Here is a 25,820-nt window from a genome sequence, read left to right on the forward strand (position 1 = left end):
GGTTTTTTTATTTTTCCCATCATGTCTTAACAGTTACTCTTTCATGAAAACGACTGGAACATATGGATATCTTCTACCACATCACCTGCACAATACAGGAAGTTCATTTTTTTTAGTTTATTCTCATTATTTAATTTAATTGCTTCTAATTTTTGATCTCTTACTTATTTATTAATATTTGGCTCGGAGCAGGATTCTATTCTATTATCTTCTCTTTCTTTGACATCCAAGTTAATAGGAACTTTTGCGCGAGAGAGATTAGATTAGAGCTCTTTATTTATGTATGTTACAATATTTACTGGCTTATACACTAATTTACATTAAATGACGGTAATGCTAATTATTCAAACAATTTTACAAAGTATAAAAAATTAATCAATGAGAATAAAGATTGAATGCAATTAGGATAACGATAGTATAATATTGTGATTTAACTTCATAAATCGGCAGTGTTTCAACAAAGAATTGTCGATTCTCTAAGAAGGATATAAAATAATGTCCATCCCATCAATACACGACCGGGTTGAGATGGAATAGAGCTGTTGGGAATTATAAATCGAAGTAATGTTTAAATGAAAAAATCTACTTAATATAAGAACTATAGATGATTTGAATCTTAGAATTATGGGATGAATGAATGAGATGAATGATATTAGAATGAGTAATAGTGAATACAATATTGCATTAATAATTAAAAATAGATGAATGGAACAAACGTTATAGGGTGGGATTTAATTGAAATTTTGGAGAGAGAGAGAGACAGATAGAGAGTGAAATAGAGAGAGAGAGAGAGAGAGAGAGAGATCTATCTGTGCGCTTTTCAAGGAAGTAAATTCACAAAAGGAAATACACAATGGAAGATGTGGGTTTGGCATTATCAATCCACAGTTTACACACTGTCTTATATAATACACTCAGTTTCGAGTTTGAAAATGGAGAGTCTTGTCTCTGTGTTTCATAATCTACAAAATCCTGATTCTTTACACTTTTTAAAACTTTGAGATGCCTAATGGTTTGTCAATACTTTAAGCAGTAACTACTGATATTTTTGTAAATGTTATTCCTCTTCCACTTGTTAGAAGAGGAATCATTGACTTATTATAGCTTCTCAAACTGATAATTTTCTCTCTGGATATTCTAGTTAGCATTAAAACTTTTGTTTTTCGAAACGTTTCTACTTAAACTAAGGAATGTTAACCGATCTGTTATATTTATATTTTGTTGTATATTTTGAACTGCTTTCCATTCAAATAAGTTGAGCTTTTTCAATTTGATTTTCAAACTAGCATATGAAAGTCTATGAATTTCAATAGTCAATAACTGGAATTTAACAATAAACACAATAAAATGAGAATAATTCTATTCCAGTGAATATTGGGTACGGTACTCACATCTTACTCAATTAACTGAAATCTGAAAGAACTTATTCAGGGAAGCGGTTGACTATCTGGTCACGCTGATAAGCTGTCGATAAGATGAGTTGAGATTCATGCACCTTCTACTCCCTTATTGAGGGTGAACACTTGAAGAGCCGATTACTAATATCATTTACAAAAACTTCCCAGTGTTGCGCAGCTCACCTAAAGGTATAGGTCCACTCATGCCTCATTATCCGCCTCATTATCGTTACCCTCGGCCCTCGCACAAGCTTCTAGCTCATATACGGCATTAACCTCATAACAAAAGGCACCTGACCGACTGGCCTGTGCATATGAGCATAGAGAAAATATAGCATAAGAAGATAAACCATGGTATAGGGCGTTTATGTTCCAAATTTCACAGTTATAACTCAAGCTATACTATTTTTCCTTAATGATTTAAACTAGTGACCCCTTGGGTTGGCAAATTCGCCCAAGAACTGTTGTATTGTAATCTTTGAAACCTACAACTTTTAATAATACAGAGTTAATAAAAAATATGGAAATATTCTCTTACAAGAATAATTTGACAGTAGGTTTCGTTGGGGATCCTATTTGAAATGAAAAATTACTCTTCAAAAATTCCTTTGTCGCTTTAACATCTTTGACCCTCATATGAATTCAAATTCATTTTTTACTTTCCTTGCCCTATTACCATACCCAAGGAAAGTATTGCTTTCCGAAAAAAATTAAGGTACCCCAATTTCTACATTTCTATACGTTTCAAGGTCCCCTGAGTCCAAAAAAGTGGTTTTTGGGTATTGGTCTGTATGTGTGTGTGTGTGTGTGTGTGTGTGTGTGTATGAGTGTATGTGTGTCTGTGTACACGATATCTCATCTCCCAATTAATGGAATGACTTGAAATTTGGAACTTAAGGTCCTTACACTATAAGGATCCGACACGAACATTTTAGATCAAATGCAATTCAAGATGGCGGCTAAAATGGCGAAAATGTTGTCAAAAACAGGGTATTTCGCGATTTTCTCGAAAACGGCTCCAACGATTTTGATCAAATTCATACCTAGAAAAGTCATTGATAAGCTCTATCAACTGCCACAAGTCCCATATCTGTAAAAATTTCAGGAGCACTACACCATATTTGCAAAGTTTTATTTTAGATTCCCAATTATCAGGCTTCAGATACAATTTAAACAAAAATTTTCAAGTGGAAAAGATTGAGCGTAAAAATCTCTACAATTAATGCTCAGTAACATTTTCACCTAAAGTTGAAAATAAGCTCGAAATTCGAGAAAATAAGATTATTCAATTGCAAACTGTTGATTCTATTAAATCATTCACTATGAAGCGATAGCAGACTTCGTGTGTCTGCAGCGCTATTGTCCTGTCAACAGCTGGCTCATATCTTAGAAAAGTAGACTCGAGATGCGCGGGAACACTAGCGTCAGTTGATCAATTTTCATAACGGCAAGGAAAGTTGTGTGAGTGCGCCACACCAGATTTTTTCTCTTGGAACTCTGTATCGAAATCAAAATTAGGTATCACATGACCTCATTCTCATTTTGAAAATCTGGTGTGGCGCACTCACACAACTTTCCTTGCCGTTATGAAAATTAATTACCTGAGGCTAGTGTACACGCGCATCTCATGTCTACTATTCGAAGATTTGAGCCAGCTGGTGACAGGACAATAACGCTGGCGAGACATACGAGGTCTGCTATCTCTTCATAATGAATGATCTAATAGAATCAACAGTTTGCAATTAAATAATCATATTTTATCGAATTTCGAGCTTATTTTCAATTTTAGGTGAAAATGTTACTGAACATTAATTGAAGAGATTTTCATGCTCTGGTTAACATTAATAATAGCCCCTGGTTAACATTGTCTCTTCATTTAAAAAAAATATATCTTTGTTAATGTGAAGAAAAATACGAACTTTTTATAATGGAAAATACTCTTCAAACATTGCAGAATACAATAAAATAAATTGCAACTCAAGTATTGATTGCAAGCGGTTTAAAATCTCAACTCCCCAAAATTGGAACAAAGTCACCTCGGTTTAACGGTACATGTATTGTTATGCCAAGTGGAAATAAACAAATTGAGTTGCATTACCCACGCACAAACCTGGAGCTCATGTAGGGAGCATCCTCAGAAAAAAGTAAAACATTGCGTGTATTATATCTCCTACGACAAGACGGTCTTATCGGTCAGATTGAGACGGTTCTTCCGTTATGGAAGGGTGGCTGATTTAGACCAGCTCCATTGAACACCAATAGACAGTTCGACTGAGTCACTGTCGATGTTGTAGAACCGTTCCATAATGAAATAAAAACACACATATATCATCAAATTCTACAGATTTATTTGGTACAGGACCATGGTTTCGTCACCACGCAGGTCACATTTCCAAGCTGACTGAAAGTCACAAAGTCAGCTTGTAAATGTGACGAACTGAAATCTGAAAGAACTTATTCAGGGAAGCGGTTGACTATCTGGTCACGCTGATAAGCTGCCGATAAGATGAGTTGAGATTCATGCACCTTCTACTCCCTTATTGAGGGTGAACACTTGAAGAGCCGATTACTAATATCATTTACAAAAACTTCCCAGTGTTGCGCAGCTCACCTAAAGGTATAGGTCCACTCATGCCTCATTATCCGCCTCATTATCGTTACCCTCGGCCCTCGCACAAGCTTCTAGCTCATATACGGCATTAACCTCATAACAAAAGGCACCTGACCGACTGGCCTGTGCATATGAGCATAGAGAAAATATAGCATAAGAAGATAAACCATGGTATAGGGCGTTTATGTTCCAAATTTCACAGTTATAACTCAAGCTATACTATTTTTCCTTAATGATTTAAACTAGTGACCCCTTGGGTTGGCAAATTCGCCCAAGAACTGTTGTATTGTAATCTTTGAAACCTACAACTTTTAATAATACAGAGTTAATAAAAAATATGGAAATATTCTCTTACAAGAATAATTTGACAGTAGGTTTCGTTGGGGATCCTATTTGAAATGAAAAATTACTCTTCAAAAATTCCTTTGTCGCTTTAACATCTTTGACCCTCATATGAATTCAAATTCATTTTTTACTTTCCTTGCCCTATTACCATACCCAAGGAAAGTATTGCTTTCCGAAAAAAATTAAGGTACCCCAATTTCTACATTTCTATACGTTTCAAGGTCCCCTGAGTCCAAAAAAGTGGTTTTTGGGTATTGGTCTGTATGTGTGTGTGTGTGTGTGTGTGTGGTGTGTGTGTGTGTGTGTGTGTGTGTGTGTGTGTGTGTATGAGTGTATGTGCGTCTGTGTACACGATATCTCATCTCCCAATTAGTGGAATGACTTGAAATTTGGAACTTGAGGTCCTTACACTATAAGGATCCGACACGAACATTTTAGATCAAATGCAATTCAAGATGGCGGCAAAAATGTTGTCAAAAACAGGGTATTTCGCGATTTTCTCGAAAACGGCTCCAACGATTTTGATCAAATTCATACCTAGAAAAGTCATTGATAAGCTCTATCAACTGCCACAAGTCCCATATCTGTAAAAATTTCAGGAGCACTACACCATATTTGCAAAGTTTTATTTTAGATTCCCAATTATCAGGCTTCAGATACAATTTAAACAAAAATTTTCAAGTGGAAAAGATTGAGCGTAAAAATCTCTACAATTAATGCTCAGTAACATTTTCACCTAAAGTTGAAAATAAGCTCGAAATTCGAGAAAATAAGATTATTCAATTGCAAACTGTTGATTCTATTAAATCATTCACTATGAAGCGATAGCAGACTTCGTGTGTCTGCAGCGCTATTGTCCTGTCAACAGCTGGCTCATATCGTAGAAAAGTAGACTCGAGATGCGCGGGAACACTAGCGTCAGTTGATCAATTTTCATAACGGAAAGGAAAGTTGTGTGAGTGCGCCACACCAGATTTTTAAAATGAGAATGAGGTCATGTGATACCTAATTTTGATTTCGATACAGAGTTCCAAGAGAAAAAATCTGGTGTGGCGCACTCACACAACTTTCCTTGCCGTTATGAAAATTAATTACCTGAGGCTAGTGTACACGCGCATCTCATGTCTACTATTCGAAGATTTGAGCCAGCTGGTGACAGGACAATAACGCTGGCGAGACATACGAGGTCTGCTATCTCTTCATAATGAATGATCTAATAGAATCAACAGTTTGCAATTAAATAATCATATTTTATCGAATTTCGAGCTTATTTTCAATTTAGGTGAAAATGTTACTGAACATTAATTGAAGAGATTTTCATGCTCTGGTTAACATTAATAATAGCCCCTGGTTAACATTGTCTCTTCATTTAAAAAAATATATCTTTGTTAATGTGAAGAAAAATACGAACTTTTTATAATGGAAAATACTCTTCAAACATTGCAGAATACAATAAAATAAATTGCAACTCAAGTATTGATTGCAAGCGGTTTAAAATCTCAACTCCCCAAAATTGGAACAAAGTCACCTCGGTTTAACGGTACATGTATTGTTATGCCAAGTGGAAATAAACAAATTGAGTTGCATTACCCACGCACAAACCTGGAGCTCATGTAGGGAGCATCCTCAGAAAAAAGTAAAACATTGCGTGTATTATATCTCCTACGACAAGACGGTCTTATCGGTCAGATTGAGACGGTTCTTCCGTTATGGAAGGGTGGCTGATTTAGACCAGCTCCACTGAACACCAATAGACAGTTCGACTGAGTCACTGTCGATGTTGTAGAACCGTTCCATAATGAAATAAAAACACACATATATCATCAAATTCTACAGATTTATTTGGTACAGGACCATGGTTTCGTCACCACGCAGGTCACATTTCCAAGCTGACTGAAAGTCACAAAGTCAGCTTGTAAATGTGACGTGTGTGGTGACGAAACCATGGTCCTGTACCAAATAAAACTGTAGAATTTGACAATATATGTGTGTGTTTTTATTTCACTAATAGACAGGGCTGCAAAATCACATCTCTGTGGATGTGATTTTGCAACATGGAAAAACTGTCAATGGAGTTGTTCTTCCATTAAAATTAATAAATTTTCTGATTTAGCTTAAGCTGGTTTCCCAAGATAATATCAGTGACTGGTGTGTTCATTGATCTTGCACAACTCAATCGTATGTGACAATACAATGCAATCAAACCTAAGCATCAGTTAAAAAACAACACAAAATCAATAATACAGTTCAGTTACCTTTTTATACAGATCCGGCAGTTGATAATAAAACAGTCTTGTAGACAAACATCCAAAACGTAGATATGGACTCAGACCAGTTTGACTTGCAAGAAGAGATTGTGGAGTCATTTTGGGCCTACCAAAGGAAGCTACCCATGCCTAAAAAACACAAAACAGTTGAAAATTTATCGCAAAAACAAATAAAAGTTGTCACAAAACAGAAAATACATCACCAAAACATCGAAAATCGATTGTAGAAAGATTATAACTAATATGATATACCGAGTGATTCAAAAAGTACTTTACAACTTTGAAAATTCATATAAATCTTATTAAACAAGGTACAGAGCTGGTTTTGCTGTTGTTTTAAAGGAAAAGACGCGTGTCTTGCGACACCAGTGTGTAGCCCGTCTAAGTCAAAAGTGAGAACTCACTAACGCTTGTTCAATTAACACTGAATTTCAACCATGATTATTACATCTTTCTGATTATGACTCACAATCCCCGGCGTAGGTTATTTGTTTTGAGTAAATATTAAAATTTACACAGCATCTTCGATAATTCTAACTTTTCATTGCATTCCATGCATCTGATTGATTGGAAATACATGACTAATTAATTTCAGTTTGATGGAATTTCATGAACTCCATATATTGAAGAATAAATTACGGTATTGTATCATAACACCCAAAGTTGTTTGCATGAATTCTAATAAAGCTAGATCCAGTCTAACAGTTATGAGAATTATTTCATAAAATAATGCAGTACATTTTCCATTATAAACTGAAGCAAATTTCTTTTTAAAAAAATTAATTTTCAATTTTGTAAAAAACGGAAATGGCCTCTTGAAAAATTGTCTACATTTGCAACACGTTATTCCTATGTGATAACTTAACAAGTACTCAAAACAAATTGTTGCTGTCTGGGTCATTTTTTTATGTTAAGCCTACCGTGTCTAGCTCATTCAAATTTATTGACTCTCTACCAACTGTTTCAGAAAACTCTAAAATGACTTGTGGAAACTATATTTTTAGGAATTGATGAGAGCGATCTTGTCTAGCCACTTTTTGTCATGATATTGATCTTTTATACTCACGTTTTTAATTGGAATTACGGTATTGCTTTAGCGTGGATCTCATTTCAAGTAAATATTTTTCAACTCATCAATTTTTAATCCTAACACAAACTGCGATTAGATTAGAATATTTTATTAACTTGGATTCACTTCAAATTCAATTAAGTAGAGACTGGACTAAATTAGTCTATTTTTTATACTTTTGTGTTTTTAAAATACACCTACTTTTCAACGAGATCTTCCGGCTGTGTTGCTATCCTCAGGTTGATTTTTTAACTTGAATGATTATAGAGATATGTGTATAGATTCACAATCCACCGAGGATGGTTATAGATCTATTTTCAATTCTTCAAGATCTCTGTAGGTCAAGTTTTTAAAGTAGACCCTTGCGTAGCTCAGGTTACCCGCTAGTCATTTATAAACTGATGAACTGATTAACTTGCAATTTCACATAAAGATTCTGAATTTACCGAGGATGGACATAGGCTTATTCATTGCTACTTATCAATCAATTCCAAATTTATAATTGAAACAAATATATATTATTTGAGATTCAAAGTTTACACAATAAAAGCCCAACTATAGTGACTCCGTAGCGTAGTTGATATATTAGCAGGTGGGGCTCATGTATCAAAGATTGCGAGTTCGAAACAAATCAAACTTTTTTGTTAAGAATTTTTAACACTGATGAAGATTATCTACGTAATTTTAACAAAATAATAAATAGTTATCCTATTTTAATGTTTCCTGAACATAAGGAGATGCGCGCGCATTTCACAACACAACATTTTCCCCAGTGCAAAGCACGGGTTACCTGCTAGTCCATATTAGGCCTATAACTTCCCAATCACATTATAACATGTACCAGACTTTAATTCCCAATTCTAATGAATATTTGTTCATCATGAATTTATTAAAAACTTTTCTCGAAATCGAAAAATCACGTTTCAATTCTTCAAATATTTGAATAATACCCAAGTCTTTGACTACGGTACTTTTTTCAAATACAAAAAGTATGTATATGGTAGTATTCATACAATTCCTATCCAGTTCTTTATAAACTGTTGAGTCACGGACGCGTTTCTAACCAAGTGATGTCCATCATCAACACTTGAGGTGCTCGAGTTATTCATGTTATCTCATGTAATCTAAAAAATAGAATGTTTTGTATCTATTATAATTGAAGTACCGGTCTAGACGGTAGTGCCTATGATAACCAGTTGAATTTCCTGTCTAATGTAGCTCGTTTTATCACCAATCCACTCAAGTTATTTTTATGTAAGCCACGTGTGAGTCACGCTCGACAAAAAATAGAAATGAGCGGGCCACACCTTGAACCGTGAGCTAATTTCTAAAAATATACACAGAAAGTCTGTAGAATTCCGCAAAAACAGTTTTTTAGTCATGTAAAATAACCGAAAGTGACACTTGGTTTTTTAGAATTTGTTGAAGTGTAACGGGTTTCTAGTATTACTGTATTTTTTATCCATGCATGTGTACACTTGCACTCGTCTTCTGTCACTATCTAGTCATATATTCTGCGATTGAATGTTTGGTTGAGTACCGGTTAGTACTCTTGTCTGTCTGAGATAGATTGATAAAAAGATCTCACGCGTTTATATTTCTAGCGTACGTTGAAATGTTTAGCATTTTGCATCTGGAGCTGTGATAACTTGTTTCGAAACGTGACACTTGCAAGCCTCTTAGCAATAATGATCAAGTTCAACGCAATTTTTCTACTCTTCAGATTTAGTTTACAGCATCTTCTAGCAGGTAATTATTGAAGTTTTTATCAAATTTTATTCCACTTTTTAAATTATGGTGCATGTGATTGAAATCTTTTATAATTTTGAATATTTATAAAATTAATTGCGCACCAGCATTGATTTTCAATGTACTAGCCAACCCCAAAATTAGTGTGAAAAATTTAAAAAATAGGGTGGTTTGATTGTTACATTTTTTTGTTTAAAAAAGTAACGGTATATAGCCTAAATGAAAATAGATTGTTTCAAAAATCTTGAACCTGTCATGTGATCAAATTAGCCGTAGTAATGTAGGTAGTAGTAATGTAGTAATATGTTTCCTCCCTTAATGTAGACGACTCAATAACAAAGATACGACTATCAATGTATAAAATGTCTAAAAAATATTTAAGCCAATTTTGTGTGCATGAGAATATAAATAGAAGCATAATATTGTAACTCACCTCCAGTAACAGTAGGTTTTGAATTATATTTCAATATTCATTTGAAGATTGTATAGGACAGTTTCAACTTCTAATTAATATTAATCCACTATGATTATTTGGAAATTGAAATACAATTGTTCGTATAAAAGTTAATTATTCTTACAAAATTAATATTATTTTAATTTTCCAGTGTCAGTTGTGGCTCAAAATGAAAACCAGAAGATTGTTCATGGTCATGCTGTGGCGCGGGGACAGCTCCCTTATCAGGTAACATTCAAATCAAACTTGAAAAATGTATCACTTACGTCATTGTATGTGTTACTTATTCTGTATCCTTTACATAAATTTGTCGAACTGTTATCCAAGAGGTTTACAGTTGAGTGCAAACTATTTAATTCAACTATTGTTAAATAAAAATAAAGTGAATTTATGCCTCGTGCATATTAATGAAAATAAACTTCTTTTTAAAATAGCAGTGTGAATGATTATTAAAAAAAAATTAAAACAAAGTGAAAACAATCTGCATCGATTTATGCGGTCTGATTTATATACTATTAATGATCGGATAGTCTAATCTGGGTGAATATGCAAGTTTTGGCTTGGATTTTTACGATTGTCAAATGACATAAATAATTTTCCTCACTTGATGGGAATATCTTACATAATTCTAAATGTTTAAACAACGCCAAATTATCGCTTATACAGTACTTCAATATCTGGAATTTACACCAAAAGGTGTAAGATGGTCTATTTTGGAAACAATTAATGCAATTATTTATAGTAGTAGTTATTTCAAAAATCTGGTGTGGCGCACTCACACAACTTTCCTTGCCGTTATGAAAATTGATCACCTGACGCTAGTGTACTCGCGCATCTCAAGTCTACTATTCAAAGTTATGAGACAGCTGGTGATAGGTCAATAACGCTGGAAACACACGAGGTCTGCTATATCTTCATAGTGAATGATTTAATAGAACCAACAGTTGCCAACAGTTTGCAATTTAATAATCACATTTTCTCGGATTTCAAGCTTATTTTCAATTCTAGGTGGAAATGTTACAGGACATTAATTGCAGAGATTTTCATGCTCAATCTTTTCCACTTGAAATTTTTCGTTTAAATTGTATATGAAGGCTGATATTGAGAATCTAAAATCAAACTTTGCCTAGATGGGGTAAAGCTCCTGAAATGTTTACAGATATAGGACTTGTTGCAGTTGATAGAGCTTATCAATGACTTTTCTAGGTATGAATTTGACCAAAATCGTTGGAGCCGTTTTCGAGAAAATCGCGAAATACCCTGTTTTTGACAACATTTTCGCCATTTTAGCCGCCATCTTGAATTCACACACACACACACACACATATATATATATATACAGACCAATACCCAAAAACCACTTTTTCGGACTGAGGGGACCTTATACATATAGAAATTTAGAAATTGGGGTACCTTAATTTTTTTCGGAAAGCAATACTTTCCTTACCTATGGTAATAGGGCAAGGAAAGTAAAAATAGCTCACTTGAAGCCAAGTTTGGCTTTTGATAACCTTATGTACAATGATATAGTTATGTCGTTTCTTAAAATTAGCTTGAGTGAGAACTTTTGTTATGTGCCATCTTTCCTCTTATCTGTTTTTGCGCACTTGAGAATTGAATGAGCTGCTATTCTGAAAGTAATATTTTTGTTAAACTCGCAAAACGTTTAACAAAAATTCTGAACAATTTCCAATATAGATAAAACCTTCAATCTGATCTACCTTTATTATTAATTTTGCACTGTTTACTTATTTTGATATATTTTATATCAAGTATACAGCCTCATAATATTCAGTGTTTTGATAGACCTAGCACGGTATAAATTATTATCATCATTATATCAATTTATGAATGCATCGTATTGTTTCAGGTGTCCATTGGCGACAAAGAGCTGACATATCCTCATTTTTGTGGTGGAGCACTAATATCTAAGAATATGGTCCTAACAGCGGCTCACTGTGCTGCAAAGTAAGTGTCTTCCACAATTCTCAACTATATTCTTGGCTCAGAATGTTTCTATTACGAGAATTTAATGTGTTGTATTGTACTGCGATTATTCAATTTATGGCTCATATTCTCTAATATTTCATTAGAATATACCTGTAGGAAATTTGAAACCAAACAAATTGAATAGTAACTTCATTTCAATAAGAATCATGAAAGACATAGAAAACTTTCTTGTACATCGAAAATAAGGATTATCCATGTAAAATCGAATGAAAGATGGGATTATGAAAAAATCCTATTGGAAAAATTCATGAAACGTTTATTATGAAATAAGTAGCTTATTCCTCTGACTTCTTTACATAAATAGTCTCAAGTTTATAAAACATTATTCCACAATAGCCCAATTTATTTTGAATTTTCACTGACAATATTAAAATGAATAATGAGTGCCCTAACAAATATTCAATTTTCCTCTATTTATACATTTCTTTGGACTAATTGATTTGACGTCTGTTTCAGGATTGATAGTGATAGTGAACAATATTTTGTGGTGGCTGGTTTCTCAAATTTCCTGTCCTACAAAATTCCGCGCACAATCAAGCGAGTATTTGTGCACCCCAACTACACGAACTCTGGCCAACCCAACAATGATATTGCAATAATCCAGGTTAGTTCAAGCTGATACATCTTTTACTGAACATAATCCTCACATAAATGAGGATATCATTCCTATAAGCTCAAGCTCAATGGACAATTTACTCACATTTTCAAATAGCTTAAGTTAGTTCTAACCACCATGATGTGGTTTTGATGATTTGATGATCTGAACGATTGGAAGATCTGAATTATATTACTTTTAGAGCTATTATAAATTACTCTTTATATTACTATTAAAAAATTACTTACTTTTTTATTTGATAATCGAAGTACTGAGAGCCCATTACTTTTTATTTTTATTCATTTTTGACTGTGGGTGATGCCTACATAGTATCTTTTCTACTTGCCCATGCGTACAGGCGGGATTTGAACCCACGACAAGGCAGTGCTAGTAGCAGATTGATGGTGGACTGGTATTAATCTAAATTTGGGAGAGGCATATTGAAGGATTGTCAGCTGTTCATCTCCCAATATCATTTCAATGATGAGTGATTTTGTACAATGGATAGATAAATGAACGAATAACGACCATACCACAAGACCAATTTGGCAGGCAATTATTTATGATTACTCTAATTATTTCTATTAATTATCCTGAAAGATTTGGCGTCTTGTTTATTAATGGGTCAGCAAAAATCTCCATCTCTACATTTCAAACAATTACCAAACTGCTGTATCAATTGTCACATTTGAAATGATCTTTTCCAGGTAACACCTAGCTTCATACTGGATGAATTCATTCAACCCATAAAATTGGCAAGAAGGAAATTTCATCATGGCACAGAATGCATTGTTAGCGGCTGGGGAGTCCTAGTAAGTCAAATTTTTAATAATTTCTAGATAACAAATACCTTTTTAATAATTTAAATTTAATTTGAAGAAATTACTCTCGTAATTCATATTATTTATTCAACGACAATCAAGTAGCCTACTGATTATTAAATTGCTATCGTAGGCCTACAAAAATTTTGGTATAGGCCCGGAGTTGAACAGATTTTTAGAATTCCTCCATTATTATAGACATAGACCATTGTAATAATTGTATTAATTAATAAATGATTGACTGATTGATTTGGAGTAAGCTATTCTATAAGTGTTTTTTTTTGTGTGGGATGAATAAAATAGTGTTGCAACACTTTGTCTTAACTTCCTTTTTGTAGCCCATTTTGATTGCCATAATAAATTCATTAGATGAAGTAACCACTTATAATTAATTAATAAAATTACGAAGTTATAGACGACGTTTACTAACATCGACTTGTTTTTGGCGATGACAGGGCTTCAATTCGTCGAAATTGCCGATCAACCTGCAAGCGGCGAACGTGTCGTTGGTGTCGACGCACCAGTGCGCCAAGAATTACACGGAACGCTCCAAAAAGAACAACACCATCAACCACGACACCATGATCTGCGCCACTGGCGAGAATTTCTCCAGTGATGCTTGCCAGGTCAGTCTCAAGCTTCAACCAGTAAAATAATCTCCAAATTAAATTTAATGAATGTTACAGCAAACAGGTTCAAATAACGCTTCTGCCAACAAATAAAAACTTGAATTTCATATTTTCCTGATTGAAGTAATAATTTAACTTTGAAATCTGATTAAAAATATTTATTAAGTATATGGAATAAATATTTATATAGGTGAAATAGGCCTGAAACTGAATTGCTAATTCTTTGTGATCAACGCCTTTTTCTTGAAGAACAATATCCAAACTCCTGTCGGAGACACCTGATCTAACTGAGAAGAGCCATCCTCTCTTAGGCCAGGGACACACCACACGGCAAAACTGCCGGGCCGGCTGTTTCACCGGATCCGGCGCCGGTTGAATACCAGAACACACTGCAACTGCCGTTCGACGGTCGCCGGACACGGCAGCAATAATAACAGAATATTTCTAATGTTCTTACAGGTTCTCAGTCGCATTTATGCAATGGTACTGTCAAGTTGGCTGTGCTATGTTTGCTCCATCACAGGAGAAAGAGGGAATGATTTAACTTTGGCGGATTTTTTATAAAAAGTTTTAAAATGGCGGCTATTTAGAAACTTGAGAAGTCAAATTTCACAAAACAAGTACATTTTACAATAAAATGCAATGATATGTTGAATGTTACAGATCATACAGTGTTTGAGAACTCCCTACCAATACTCTAGGGCATTGTTCCAAGCTAACAAACATATCTAAATATCATATTCAAATTGTCCGCAAGTCTTCAGTTACTCAGACAGCGGTCATTTTGATTTTTCACTTTTTTCCGCCTAAATAATGGTTGAACATACGAAATTGAAACTTTGCACAATCATCTATGCATCAACAACTAGACAAAGCTACCACAAATTTATTAAAATTTTTCAAATTCATAAAACAAACTGAAGACTTCTGGACAATTTAAATATGATATTTAGATATGTTTTTACTCAGGAACAATGCCCAAGAATATTGGTAGGGAGTTTGTAAACACCCTGTATAATGGACATAACATATATATAAACATATAATAATTGTTAACACTCAATTTTGAGATCTTACAATAAATAAATGAGAGAGGCTAATGTAATTTAACTACGAGTGGTAGATGTAGGGGCAGGGCCGGCCGGCTGTTTGCCGAACTGTGTGTTCATCCCCATGTACAATGCCCTCCTACCTGCTGGACGGCGAAACAGCCGGCCTGGCGAAGTAGAGAATAGCCGGCTGTTCCGCCGGCTGATTTTCTCGCCGGGTCCGGTTTTTAGCCGGCCCGGCTAAGTGTGTTCTTCTCCATGCCCTCCTGTGTCTTTTGCACTTCACCCGGCAAAAAAACCGGCCGGCAAAAAACCGTTCGTGTGTCCCCCGCCTTATGTTGGAACCCTTTATTTCCAAAATGTGCTGGTCCCAAGGTACCCTCTGTCAGTGGACATGAGCCACTCAATATTGCTTTATTTGAAATGAATAAGTTATTTTTTATTCTTAGATCGTTCATATTAAGACAAAAATCGCCATCAGTTATGTGGATATGATAAGTGTTGATTTTATTTGTTTCACAACAATTCAATGTTATGTTTGTGGTTGCAGGGTGACTCGGGTGGACCTCTAGTCTGCAATCACACTCTGACTGGCATAGTCTCGTTTGGCTACAGGTGCGCCACCCAGGGCTTCCCTGGAGTCTACACCAATGTGTCCCATTACTCGGACTGGATCAACAAGCACTTGGCGATTAGCGGCAGCAGTCGAACCTCCTTGGACCCTTCTTCAGCTACTCTAGCTATTCTCTCTATAATCTCATTAATATTTGTCATATAATTCAGATTTCCTATTTCTCATACGAGAAAGAAACCACAAAAACCTCTTTACATATTGCAAAGTGAGAATAATTTTTCTAATATTTTATATTGTACAACTCTGGATATATATGTTTGATTTTCCAGACTTAAGACTAGAGTTGTGTTCATTTATTTATTAAATAAATTTTTCTATGTATTTTTAGTGAGCATAAATTATTTAAAAATATTATATTAATATTTTTAATAAATTCTTCTTCTTATGAATCATGTTTTAATTACAATTTGAAAAATCCTTTCCACTTTTCATGTAATGATTGCCGATTGTAATCTTGACATCATCTATATGATATAATGTCATCTACAAACTACAACATTACTCGCAATATTGGCAATATTGATGTGTGACTCTATTTATATTCTAGAACAATTATTATTAATGAAATGTTTTAGTTCAAGGAAAATAATAATTACAAAGTACAGATCTTGATGATATAGTATGTAATTCCAAGAGCTTTTCTCAAAAGCTTTTACAAAAACAAAAAAAATTAAAGAGAATGTTCCTAGAGAATTTATTTGTAAAATTGTTATTTAGGAGTGAACAGTGATTTATCTCAGCGCCGATATGAGTTTATTGAATTCGGATGATACACATTCATCTCCAACATGGTAGAATTTGATAACTTTCTCATTAACGGCACCCTCCTCTGTCTTTGTTCTCATCTTGATCATCAAGTTGAACTCACTGGGAGAGTCTATGTTTGATTTTCTTGGTGCTGACCAATCATAAACATTTTCGCTCAAATTATCTTTCAACATTTTCACAACTTTTGGCGGCAAATCGTCTTTTGAACATTTCAAAGTGAAAATATACAAAAGATCCTTATCTCGCTGACTTATTACTTTGGTGGGATCTTTTTTGAATGTCAGACTTGAATTAGATATGATTTTCTGAAAGGGTGTGAAGTAATCCTGGGCTAGCTCGCTTGTTTCTTGTTTGATGCAGTAGAGTAGATTACTCCAACGTACGTTGTTTCTGATCATTTGCAGGAAACTTTTAATTTCCAAATCATTCATATGTTGTTTATTCATGTCTGGCAAATCCTCAAACAAATTAACATCTCTTCCATGATATTCTCCCTCTAAGTAGATACAGTCAGGCCCTTGAGAGTATTGAATACTTCGTCCAAACTCTAGTCCACAGTCCAGGATATCAACAACCTTTAATCCAAAACAGTCTCTCCAGTTTTTCTTATCCTTCAACTCTATCAGTTCATTCACTTTCATACTAAAATTATTCAAGTAAACTTCAACCAAGTGGAAAATTTTCATATATTCACTACCTTCCCGCACTTTTCTAGAACCACTTCCTAGTATTTTATGAAAACAATCTAAAATACTGCCACCAGTAAAGGCAACCAAATAGCTGTCCATGTATTTCTGCATTGCAGCTTTCATCACATTATATTCAGCTCGCAAATAATACAAAATTTTAAAATGCCTAATTGTGTTGTGCTCTAAAAAGTCTTTTTTCAACAGTTTTGATGTTTCATTTAATGCAGTGTCAATTTTATCACCCAGATTTTCAAATTCTTTATTCAAAATTTTACTTACTACGTGGTTGAAAGAGTGAGAAACCAATCTTAATGTTAGCATTTCTTCAAAGGTGAAGTAGCTGAGTACTTTTTTCATTGATTTTTCACTCAGATTTATGTCGACCATTTGTTTCTGATCGCTTCCCCTTTTCAGTTTCCATGGCTTTACTATTGTGATGTTTGTTGACATGTTTTATTTGTGAGAGGTATTTAAATATTTTTGAGAGAATGTTTTTCAGCAACTCTTGAATGCAATAAAATCAAAATTCAAGCGACTCTGAAGCGTATAAAATATTTCTTTACAATGCACTTTGAAATATTTAGTAAAACTGGAATTTTGATTGAACTTGGAAAAGTTGTATGTTTTTGTAATTAACCTTACTGGAAAATTGTGTGAAAATTTATACCTGAGAGTAATAATTGAAACTGCTTCAAATAAACATTATCACCTGATTTTTTTTCAGAAATAAGAGAAAAGTGATAATACTCTGGAACAAATTTTTCTCCGCTCTTCCTAATTAAAGATTAATCTAATAAATTTAGTTCTGTTTATTAGAATGATATTATGGAATATATTAAGTGTGTATCTTTTTAGAAGGTGCTAATATATATTTGGTTCTTATATGCCACATAGTTATTGCACAAAATAATAGTAATAATACTACATTGCACATATTAATATAATATAATCAATAAATGATAGTTGAAAAAATAGTTCCATAGTAGCTTTTTTAAAAACTTGTTTTTAAGAAATACAAAAAGAACTAGTTTTAGATGTTTAATCCATTTTTAAGTTTCTCTTAAAACTAGTAGTTCTGTGAACAGTAGAACTCACGCAGTATTCTCATCTACAAGTACCTGATTGAGACTATAGACTTTATGAAAATACAGCAATAGACTGGCTTCTCCACACATCTGTGTAATCACTTGTCAGCTGATTTATCTATATATAATATAATAGCGAAATGGCACTCACTCACTGACTGACTGACTCACTCACTCGCAGAACTGAAAATCTACCGGACCAAAAACGTTCAAATTTGGTACGGTAGGTATGTGTTCAGTTGGCCCTTTAGAGGCGAACTAAGAAATCTTTTGGCAATATTTTAACTCTAAGGGTGGTTTTTAAGGGTTTAAAGTTCGTCTTTTAGCATGTATATTCTTCTTATTCTATTAATTATTTGAAAAATGTCCATACCATATGTTAATATAGAACTATAATCTAGAGAGAGTACCTCTTCAAACAGTTGTTAACTGGTAACTAAATTAATAATTTTGTCAGGTTGGCATTAAGTTGAGTTGACTTTGTTAGGTTGGCACCAAGCTGAAGATTGAAATGCATTCATCGAGGAAAAATTGATTGGGCACTGCTACTTCAATCAGAGCTATTCCTGGGAATAGCCGTCATGCTCGCTCCGCTCACCAAATCCGTTTAGCCAGACGTTTAGTCTGGACCCCCGACTGGATCGTACCAACATTATGATAAAAATGCTCAAATGAAAAATGCAGGCGAGCAAAGCGAGCCTGCTCATCTCATTCTTGGACGATCCAGTCTGGGGTCCAGGGGGCGGAGCCCCCTGGCTAGACGGATATGGCGAGCGAAGCGAGCCTGACGGCTAGTGATGAATAATTCTATAGTCTGATTTTTACTCTAATATTGGCGTATGAAGGAAGCTCCTTTTTCCTTTTATATTATCCTTGAAATGCAAAATTTCCAAAAACATTGTATATACGTCGACGCGCAATTAGAAAAGGAACATACCTGTCAAATTTCATGAAAATCTATTACCGCGTTTCGCCGTAAATGCGCAACATATAAACATTCAAACATTTAAACATTAAGAGAAATGCCAAACCGTCGACTTTAATCTTGTCATAATTGGCCGAGCGAAGTGAGGTCTAAGATTCAAGTCGACGGTTTGGCATTTCTCTTAATGTTTAAATGTTTATATGTTGAGCATTTACGGCGAAACGCGGTAATAGATTCTCATGAAATTTGACAGGTATGTTCCTTTTTTAATTGCGCGTCGACGTATATACAAGGTTTTTGGAAATTTTGCATTTCAAGGATAATATAAAAGAAAAAACGAGCCTCCTTCATACGCCAATATTGGAGTAAAAATCAGACTATAGAATTATTCATCATAAATCAGCTGACAAGTGATTACACAGATGTGTGGAGAAGCCAGTCTATTGCTGTATTTCCATAAGGTCTATAGTTTCAATCAGGTACTTGTGGATGAGAATACTGCGTGAGGTCTACTGTTCACAGAACTACTAGTTTATTATAGTTGGCTATACGCATTTTGATTTTTTAACTTTATGGGACAAAAGAAGATTTCATGACTAATTCTGTCATTTGCGGTGTAGGTCTCAACAACTATTTCACTTCAACATTTGATAGATGATATGAAGAAGGGCCAAATGGGTAGGTTAATGAATCCAATAAAATTGGCATAAAATTTTTACCATTTGAAAACTAAAATCCATATTCACATGATTGAAAGCAAATTTATTCCACACATCAATAATAACAGTACAAAATGATAAACTAACTATTCTAAAATTTATCACAATAATAATTTTAAACGCTAGATTTTCCTAACTTTTATGAAGTTCATGGTATTTAGAACTTACTGTGGACTGATTACATTAAATGAAAATCTAGTATAATGGACTCAAATAGGAGTAATGAGATTACGGTGTTTTGCCTACGGCGTCTACGCTAACAATGATAGAAGTACCTACAGTAGTATGAGTTGAGAGAAGATAATAAAGGCACAACATTAGAGACAATACTAATTATTATCATAGAACTAGGTATTCTATGTTAGGTAGAGAACGAGATATTCGATTTAATGATGAGTTTTCTTTATATATGAGATAGAAATATGAATAATAATATATTTACAATAGCTCTTTGAAGAAAGAATAAAAAGTTGAACCTTTTTATGTTTGAACTTATCCAACCGGAAATAGAAGATTTTTTACTTTCAGAAATTCACAAGGTGAATAAAAAAGTTTAGAAACTTCTCAACTCAAATTCAACTAATATTATACATGTATTAAAAGTGCTTATTGATATCCTGATGATTGACCATCATAATAATTTATTCCGTACCGTAACAAATTTTGACTAAAGCATTAAGAATAATTGAAAAACTCAATCATTGAGTTCTATATTGGTAGGCTAAATGGTGCAAAACACAGAAAAATTCAATGCAAGTAGGTATTTTAATTTACCACTATTTCAAGGATAACTCATTCATCTTTGGAGAACTTTACTGATATGACACTCATGGTCTTGCATGGATTGGTCATAAAAATAATAAGTCATAAATTTACATTAGTTCATTTCCGCTTAAAATTGAATTAGTAAATTAATATAATGTGATTCCAGTAAACGATACGATTAATAGGATTGATTTTAAAAAACTCCAAGTTTATGAGGAGTAGTCCTAAAGTATTTTTTGAATGTCTCTTAAAAACTAGCCGGTTGCTATACTAAGTGGCTCAATAAACACCAAATACGTGTTTTATACCCTGTATAATATTTCACTACTCTATGTAATTAAAAATTCATCAAAACATTCAAGTTTTGCATTTCTTTTTTTTATTTTTTGTAGATGAACATTTTGACATTCCCAACCTCTGAGTGTTCTCAAAAATATCGGGTGGGAAATAAGTTTACGTCATAATATCTACAGCATCTCTTGTTGGAGTTAATAAAATCAATTTCTCCGCCTACATTAATCTATTAAAACGTATATTCCATCGAGTCCAAGAAATTGAACTCTCATCTACTGTTTGATCCTGTCCAGTTTCTGTTAACACAGAACCGGATTAAACTCTCTCAAAACTTTTAGCACCTACCCATTGTACAATCACAACATAATTACCTATTCTTCAAATCTCTGGTTTCGGAGAACCATAGGTTATCAACCACTCTACACAACAAACATGTGTTGCAACTATAAAATATATTATATCACACACTAGTCCATGGTGTGTATTTTTGTAGAGTTTTGGTAACAATATATTATTACATAGCTTTGGTCCGAAATGTTTCTTAAAATAGATTGTGAATGGCAATATAGAATGCGACTAGCAGGGTTGCGAACTGTGCTTTGGACGAGTGGAGGTTGGTAGCACTGTCTTTGTAGCCGCCGATGTTGTAGTAGACCTGTCTGCCTGACAGTGGCTGGACCGGGCGGGCATTGTGCGTCAGATATCCGGCATTCGATCTCAGCTTTCTGAACTCACCTAGCTGCAACAAATCAAACGTGCAAATTCAATCAATTTTAAAACAGAAGTTTGGATGGTTCTCCGTCGACAATCTATACAATTCATGGAATTAAAAGACTTATAAACGTCACAACCACAGTGGTTACAAGAAATTTATATGGTTGTAACAACCAAAACTAGTTTCAAAAACGGAAAGTTTTGTAATCGTTACAACCATGACAATGGTTACAAGAGACTGATATTGGTGTAACAAAGAAAACTAGTTTAATAATAGTTATAAGATTATTTGAATTGAATAAATCATTTGAATGAAATGTGAATATGGATTTCACAATACTGAACAAGAGTTGATAAAAACCTAGTTTTGGTTGCTACATCAATTTTTTACTTCTAATTGACTTAATATTAAATACATAACATCATAGTTATAACGATTGTTGCTGGTGGTATAAATGAGACAATGAAATTTGTAATTAGTTGGAGTCGCAGAACTATCAAGTAGGGAATAATAGAGTGGCAGTGACAATTCTAAACCTCTTTATAGGATTTTGATAACAAGCCTGATATTACTTCAATGAAACACAAAGAAAAATAATTCTTTTAGTTTTCTAAAAAACAATATAAAGACAGAGTGTAAAGGGCCCCATAAGCTAGGGAACTTGGATCGGCCAACTTGGTTCGGGGAACCAAGTTCGTGTAGGATTTGCCCACACACTGTAGTGGGGAGAGCCAAGTGTCTTTCGGGGTCTAGAGATGAGTGTTTCAAAGTTCGACGCTGCTGTGAGAAGAAAATATATTGAATATATAGATAGAATATATCGCCCTGGCGGACGAACCGAACGAAGTTTTTAATCCAGATTGAAGACCAAGTTCGTCACGAATTTGTTTCGCGGTTCGCAAATTTTCCACATACACTGGGGAACTTGGCTCACAAGAACCAAGTTCGCCGACCCAAGTTCGCTAGTGTATGGGGCCCCTAACTGATAGGTATGGCCCTTAAATGATGATACCTAATGATCTGGATTACTCATTTTTAATACTCAGTTACTGAAAATATTTTTAATAGAAACTTCCCGAGAAATACTCAGTAGGAAACTCAAATACTAGTGATTTGTAAATAGAAGAAATTTATTGAGTTTCAAATGAGAAATTCATACTAACTCAATTTAAATATAGACGTATAATCACGTTTAAATTACTATATCTTGCCTATTATAATCATAAAGGTGCTATGATGTTCCCGAAAAATTCCTGCTGAATTACCATTGTTTAAAGAATGAAATTTCATCCATGAATTATTTTATCTCATTTGACCAACCGTGTACAGGAATCTAAATTCAAGGACACCTCAAATAGCATTGTTTTTCTTACCGGCCGTTAGAGCAGTACGAAAATCTTGAATAGAAACAATACCTATAATTGTTGCACTTCCTGCTCTCATCCTAGTCACATAAATCAAGTACAATCCAGGATAACCTGAGAGACGGTGATACTAAGAATAATGGACAAACAAATAACTTGAGCGATTTTTTAAAGGTAGATCCAATTAGTGTCCTTATATTTTTCAGTAGGTTCAGAAGCTCACTCAAAGGCACCAGAAATGTTATATTTGTTAATTTTTTCTCGAAATATGAATATTGTACGCTGAATTATCTAGGATTCGGATCTTAATAAAGTCCAATTAATTGGTTATTTCATGACGGAATGCTATTTCTATAGTCATAGTTAATAATTATAAGTTTCCATCACCTTATTGATTATCCTCTTACCGGTTCCTATTGGTTTTCAACCCGTTTATTTCTGTTAGGTTGTTACCTGTTTGTGTGAAAGTCGTGTAGGATGCTTGAAGTCGATCCAGGTGACGACCTCAAGACAGGGTGGCGTGGTGAGTGACCCGTTGTAGGTGAAATAGTGCTCCACATCCGAGGGCAGGAAATCCTTGAGGGTGAACCCTTTGTGCAGCATCACACTCATCTTCGGGTATTCGATTTTCTTCAGCGAGTCCACTATCTCTGAATAGACTAGGTTGTCCAAGTGCCCTGCCTATAATCAGAATAGTATAATTCCACCACTAACATTTTTTATAATTTACCCTAATAATAAAATTGTTTTACATTGAACAGCCCCACAGGTAAGGTTGCTGTAAGTGATCTAACTTCAACACTATATTCTATATTATATATATATATATAATATATATATATATATATATATATATATATATATATATTATATATATATATATATATTACCTTTTTGTTAGAGCTACTCTTAAATTTTGAAAAATCCGAATACCCTTTTTTAAAAAAATTGTTTACTTACTACAAGTTTCGACATTTATGTCATTATCAAGTAAACAGTTCAAAAAAAGGGTACTTGAATTTTTATTTCTTGAGATCTATATTATATGTATTTATGATAATGAAGTTGAATTTTATTCAAGAATCCCGCAGTTGATCTTGCAATGGCAATCCTTTCAAACTTCATATACAGCGTGACAATCCAATTTGAAATTTATAATAATATTATATAATGATAAACATAATACAGATTTTTTAACAGTTGATTAGGAATCATCAATCAATTCTATTTTCTAATTTTATGTTTACTTCCACCAACTATTAAAGAGTTATAAGTTGAAACTTTATAGAGTTTTTACTCATGGACGCATGCATATTCAACTTATCGAGAAATAATAATAAGATGTCATTGATGAATTTATAAATTCATGTTCATTTTCTAGTGACAAATATTATTCAATTATTTATTTACAATATTAACTCACCTCATAGAAAATTGCCAAAACAAGAAGGCCATCCTTGTGTTTGATAGCATTATCAACATCGCCATACTTTGTCTTGTAGAATACCATGTGCAATTCCATAGAATAACTACAAACATAATAAAACAGTTTATCAACTAAACAATAAATTTAAAGGAGGAATAGAAATTGAAGAAAAAACATTGAAAACTTTAGTGGAATCAGAATAATGGAGATTCCACTTGGCCGAAGCTCTGCTCCTCACACGTTATATCCGATAACTATCAGAAAGCCAGAACTATTAAAAGATTTATCATATTGACTTTTTCCTCTCAATCAATTCATTACATTATGAAGTAAATACAGCATTACAGGACGCGAACTCACAGCCACCTTCATTCCCTGGGATTTCTTGGCCTGCTCAAGAAATAAAATCAATCCCAATTTTGGTTAGTATTATTTTTTATATTTTATTTATTAATTATTATTTGAATTTGTATTTAATCCATTATTATCATTATTCTATTCTGAAGCTTATATTTTCTATTATAATTATTTCATGTTGTCACTGCTTGTGTTGTCTATAGAACTCTCCTCCACACGCAGACATTTAGTCTTTGTGGAGGAACTCCGTAATATGAGTTTTTTCATGTATCACTGTAAATACTTGAAGGAATAATAAATATTTGAATTTCATTCAATGGAAGGCAATCAATCATTCAAATTAACTTAATAAAATAGGAAAATGACTTGTTAATGTGAGTGTAATTTTTTCGCCATCAATCAAATTATGTCAAAATCATAATGTGCGACTCATCTCACGACCAATTAACCCTTCATTCATGTACAGTATTTCATTTTGTACAATGTAGGAGAAGCCTCTATGAAATGATGTTTCGATAGTACTGGTAAATATTAACTCATGCTATTTGAGATTTGATTCTCTAAAATCGTGCGTTCCAAGACATTTCTCATTATTTAATGAAGCATTTCATTATACTTGAAGAATCACACTTGATTGATTGATTGATCGATAGTTACCTGTGATTGTTGATAGTATCCTCACTGCCGACAGAGTCGTTGACACCCCAGTGAAAGTGCAGTTGAGCAAATGAGTAGTCTCCACGCAGAGGGCCTCCCGACACCTGGAATTCCGACGATCTGTCCAGCTCGAGAAGTACTAGACAAATTATAGAAAATTCATTGTAAATACTAGTATTCGAAGTGACATAAGAAGGTATGGAAGGAGAAAATAATATTATTGGAGAATTCATGAAAGAGGATATCAGTTCATAACTCCAAATTCAGAGGATATGGAATTCCAATGAAAGAATGAAAATGTGACAATTAGAACCTACAATAAGAGTTGAAAACTTTTAAAGTTGGAAATCTTGAAGCATGCAAACAATAACTCTTGTAATTCTCTACAATATTTGTAATTTTTCTTGAATAATAAAAATGCTACAA

At 33.7% G+C, this 25,820-nt stretch overlaps 2 protein-coding genes across 4 annotated transcripts in view; one reads left to right on the forward strand and one right to left on the reverse strand.

Annotated features, from left to right (window-relative positions):
* Nucleotides 1-9,089: 9,089 nt before the first annotated feature.
* On the forward strand, nucleotides 9,090-16,019 carry LOC111044311 (trypsin). The gene is made up of 7 exons (XM_022329411.2): nucleotides 9,090-9,438; nucleotides 10,044-10,120; nucleotides 11,763-11,860; nucleotides 12,359-12,506; nucleotides 13,205-13,309; nucleotides 13,774-13,944; nucleotides 15,547-16,019. Exons 1-7 carry the CDS (start codon nucleotides 9,378-9,380, stop codon nucleotides 15,772-15,774), a joined length of 888 nt encoding a protein of 295 aa, XP_022185103.2. The 5' UTR covers nucleotides 9,090-9,377; the 3' UTR covers nucleotides 15,775-16,019.
* Nucleotides 16,020-19,838: 3,819 nt separating this feature from the next.
* Nucleotides 19,839-25,820, reverse strand: part of LOC111044310 (carbonic anhydrase 2) — a 73,917-nt gene continuing 67,935 nt past the window's right edge. For all 3 annotated transcript variants that reach the window (XM_039434862.1, XM_039434861.1, XM_039434860.1), the window contains exons 5-8: nucleotides 25,395-25,533; nucleotides 24,378-24,483; nucleotides 23,408-23,635; nucleotides 19,839-21,614 (exon numbers count right to left, since the gene is read on the reverse strand). In XM_039434862.1, coding sequence (XP_039290796.1) covers nucleotides 21,417-21,614; nucleotides 23,408-23,635; nucleotides 24,378-24,483; nucleotides 25,395-25,533 — 671 coding nt within the window. In that variant the 3' untranslated portion in view covers nucleotides 19,839-21,416. The remainder of the gene's footprint in view (nucleotides 21,615-23,407; nucleotides 23,636-24,377; nucleotides 24,484-25,394; nucleotides 25,534-25,820) is intronic.

The sequence above is a fragment of the Nilaparvata lugens genome, chromosome 8, assembly GCF_014356525.2.
Source record: "Nilaparvata lugens isolate BPH chromosome 8, ASM1435652v1, whole genome shotgun sequence".
Taxonomy (NCBI): Eukaryota; Metazoa; Arthropoda; class Insecta; order Hemiptera; family Delphacidae; genus Nilaparvata; species Nilaparvata lugens.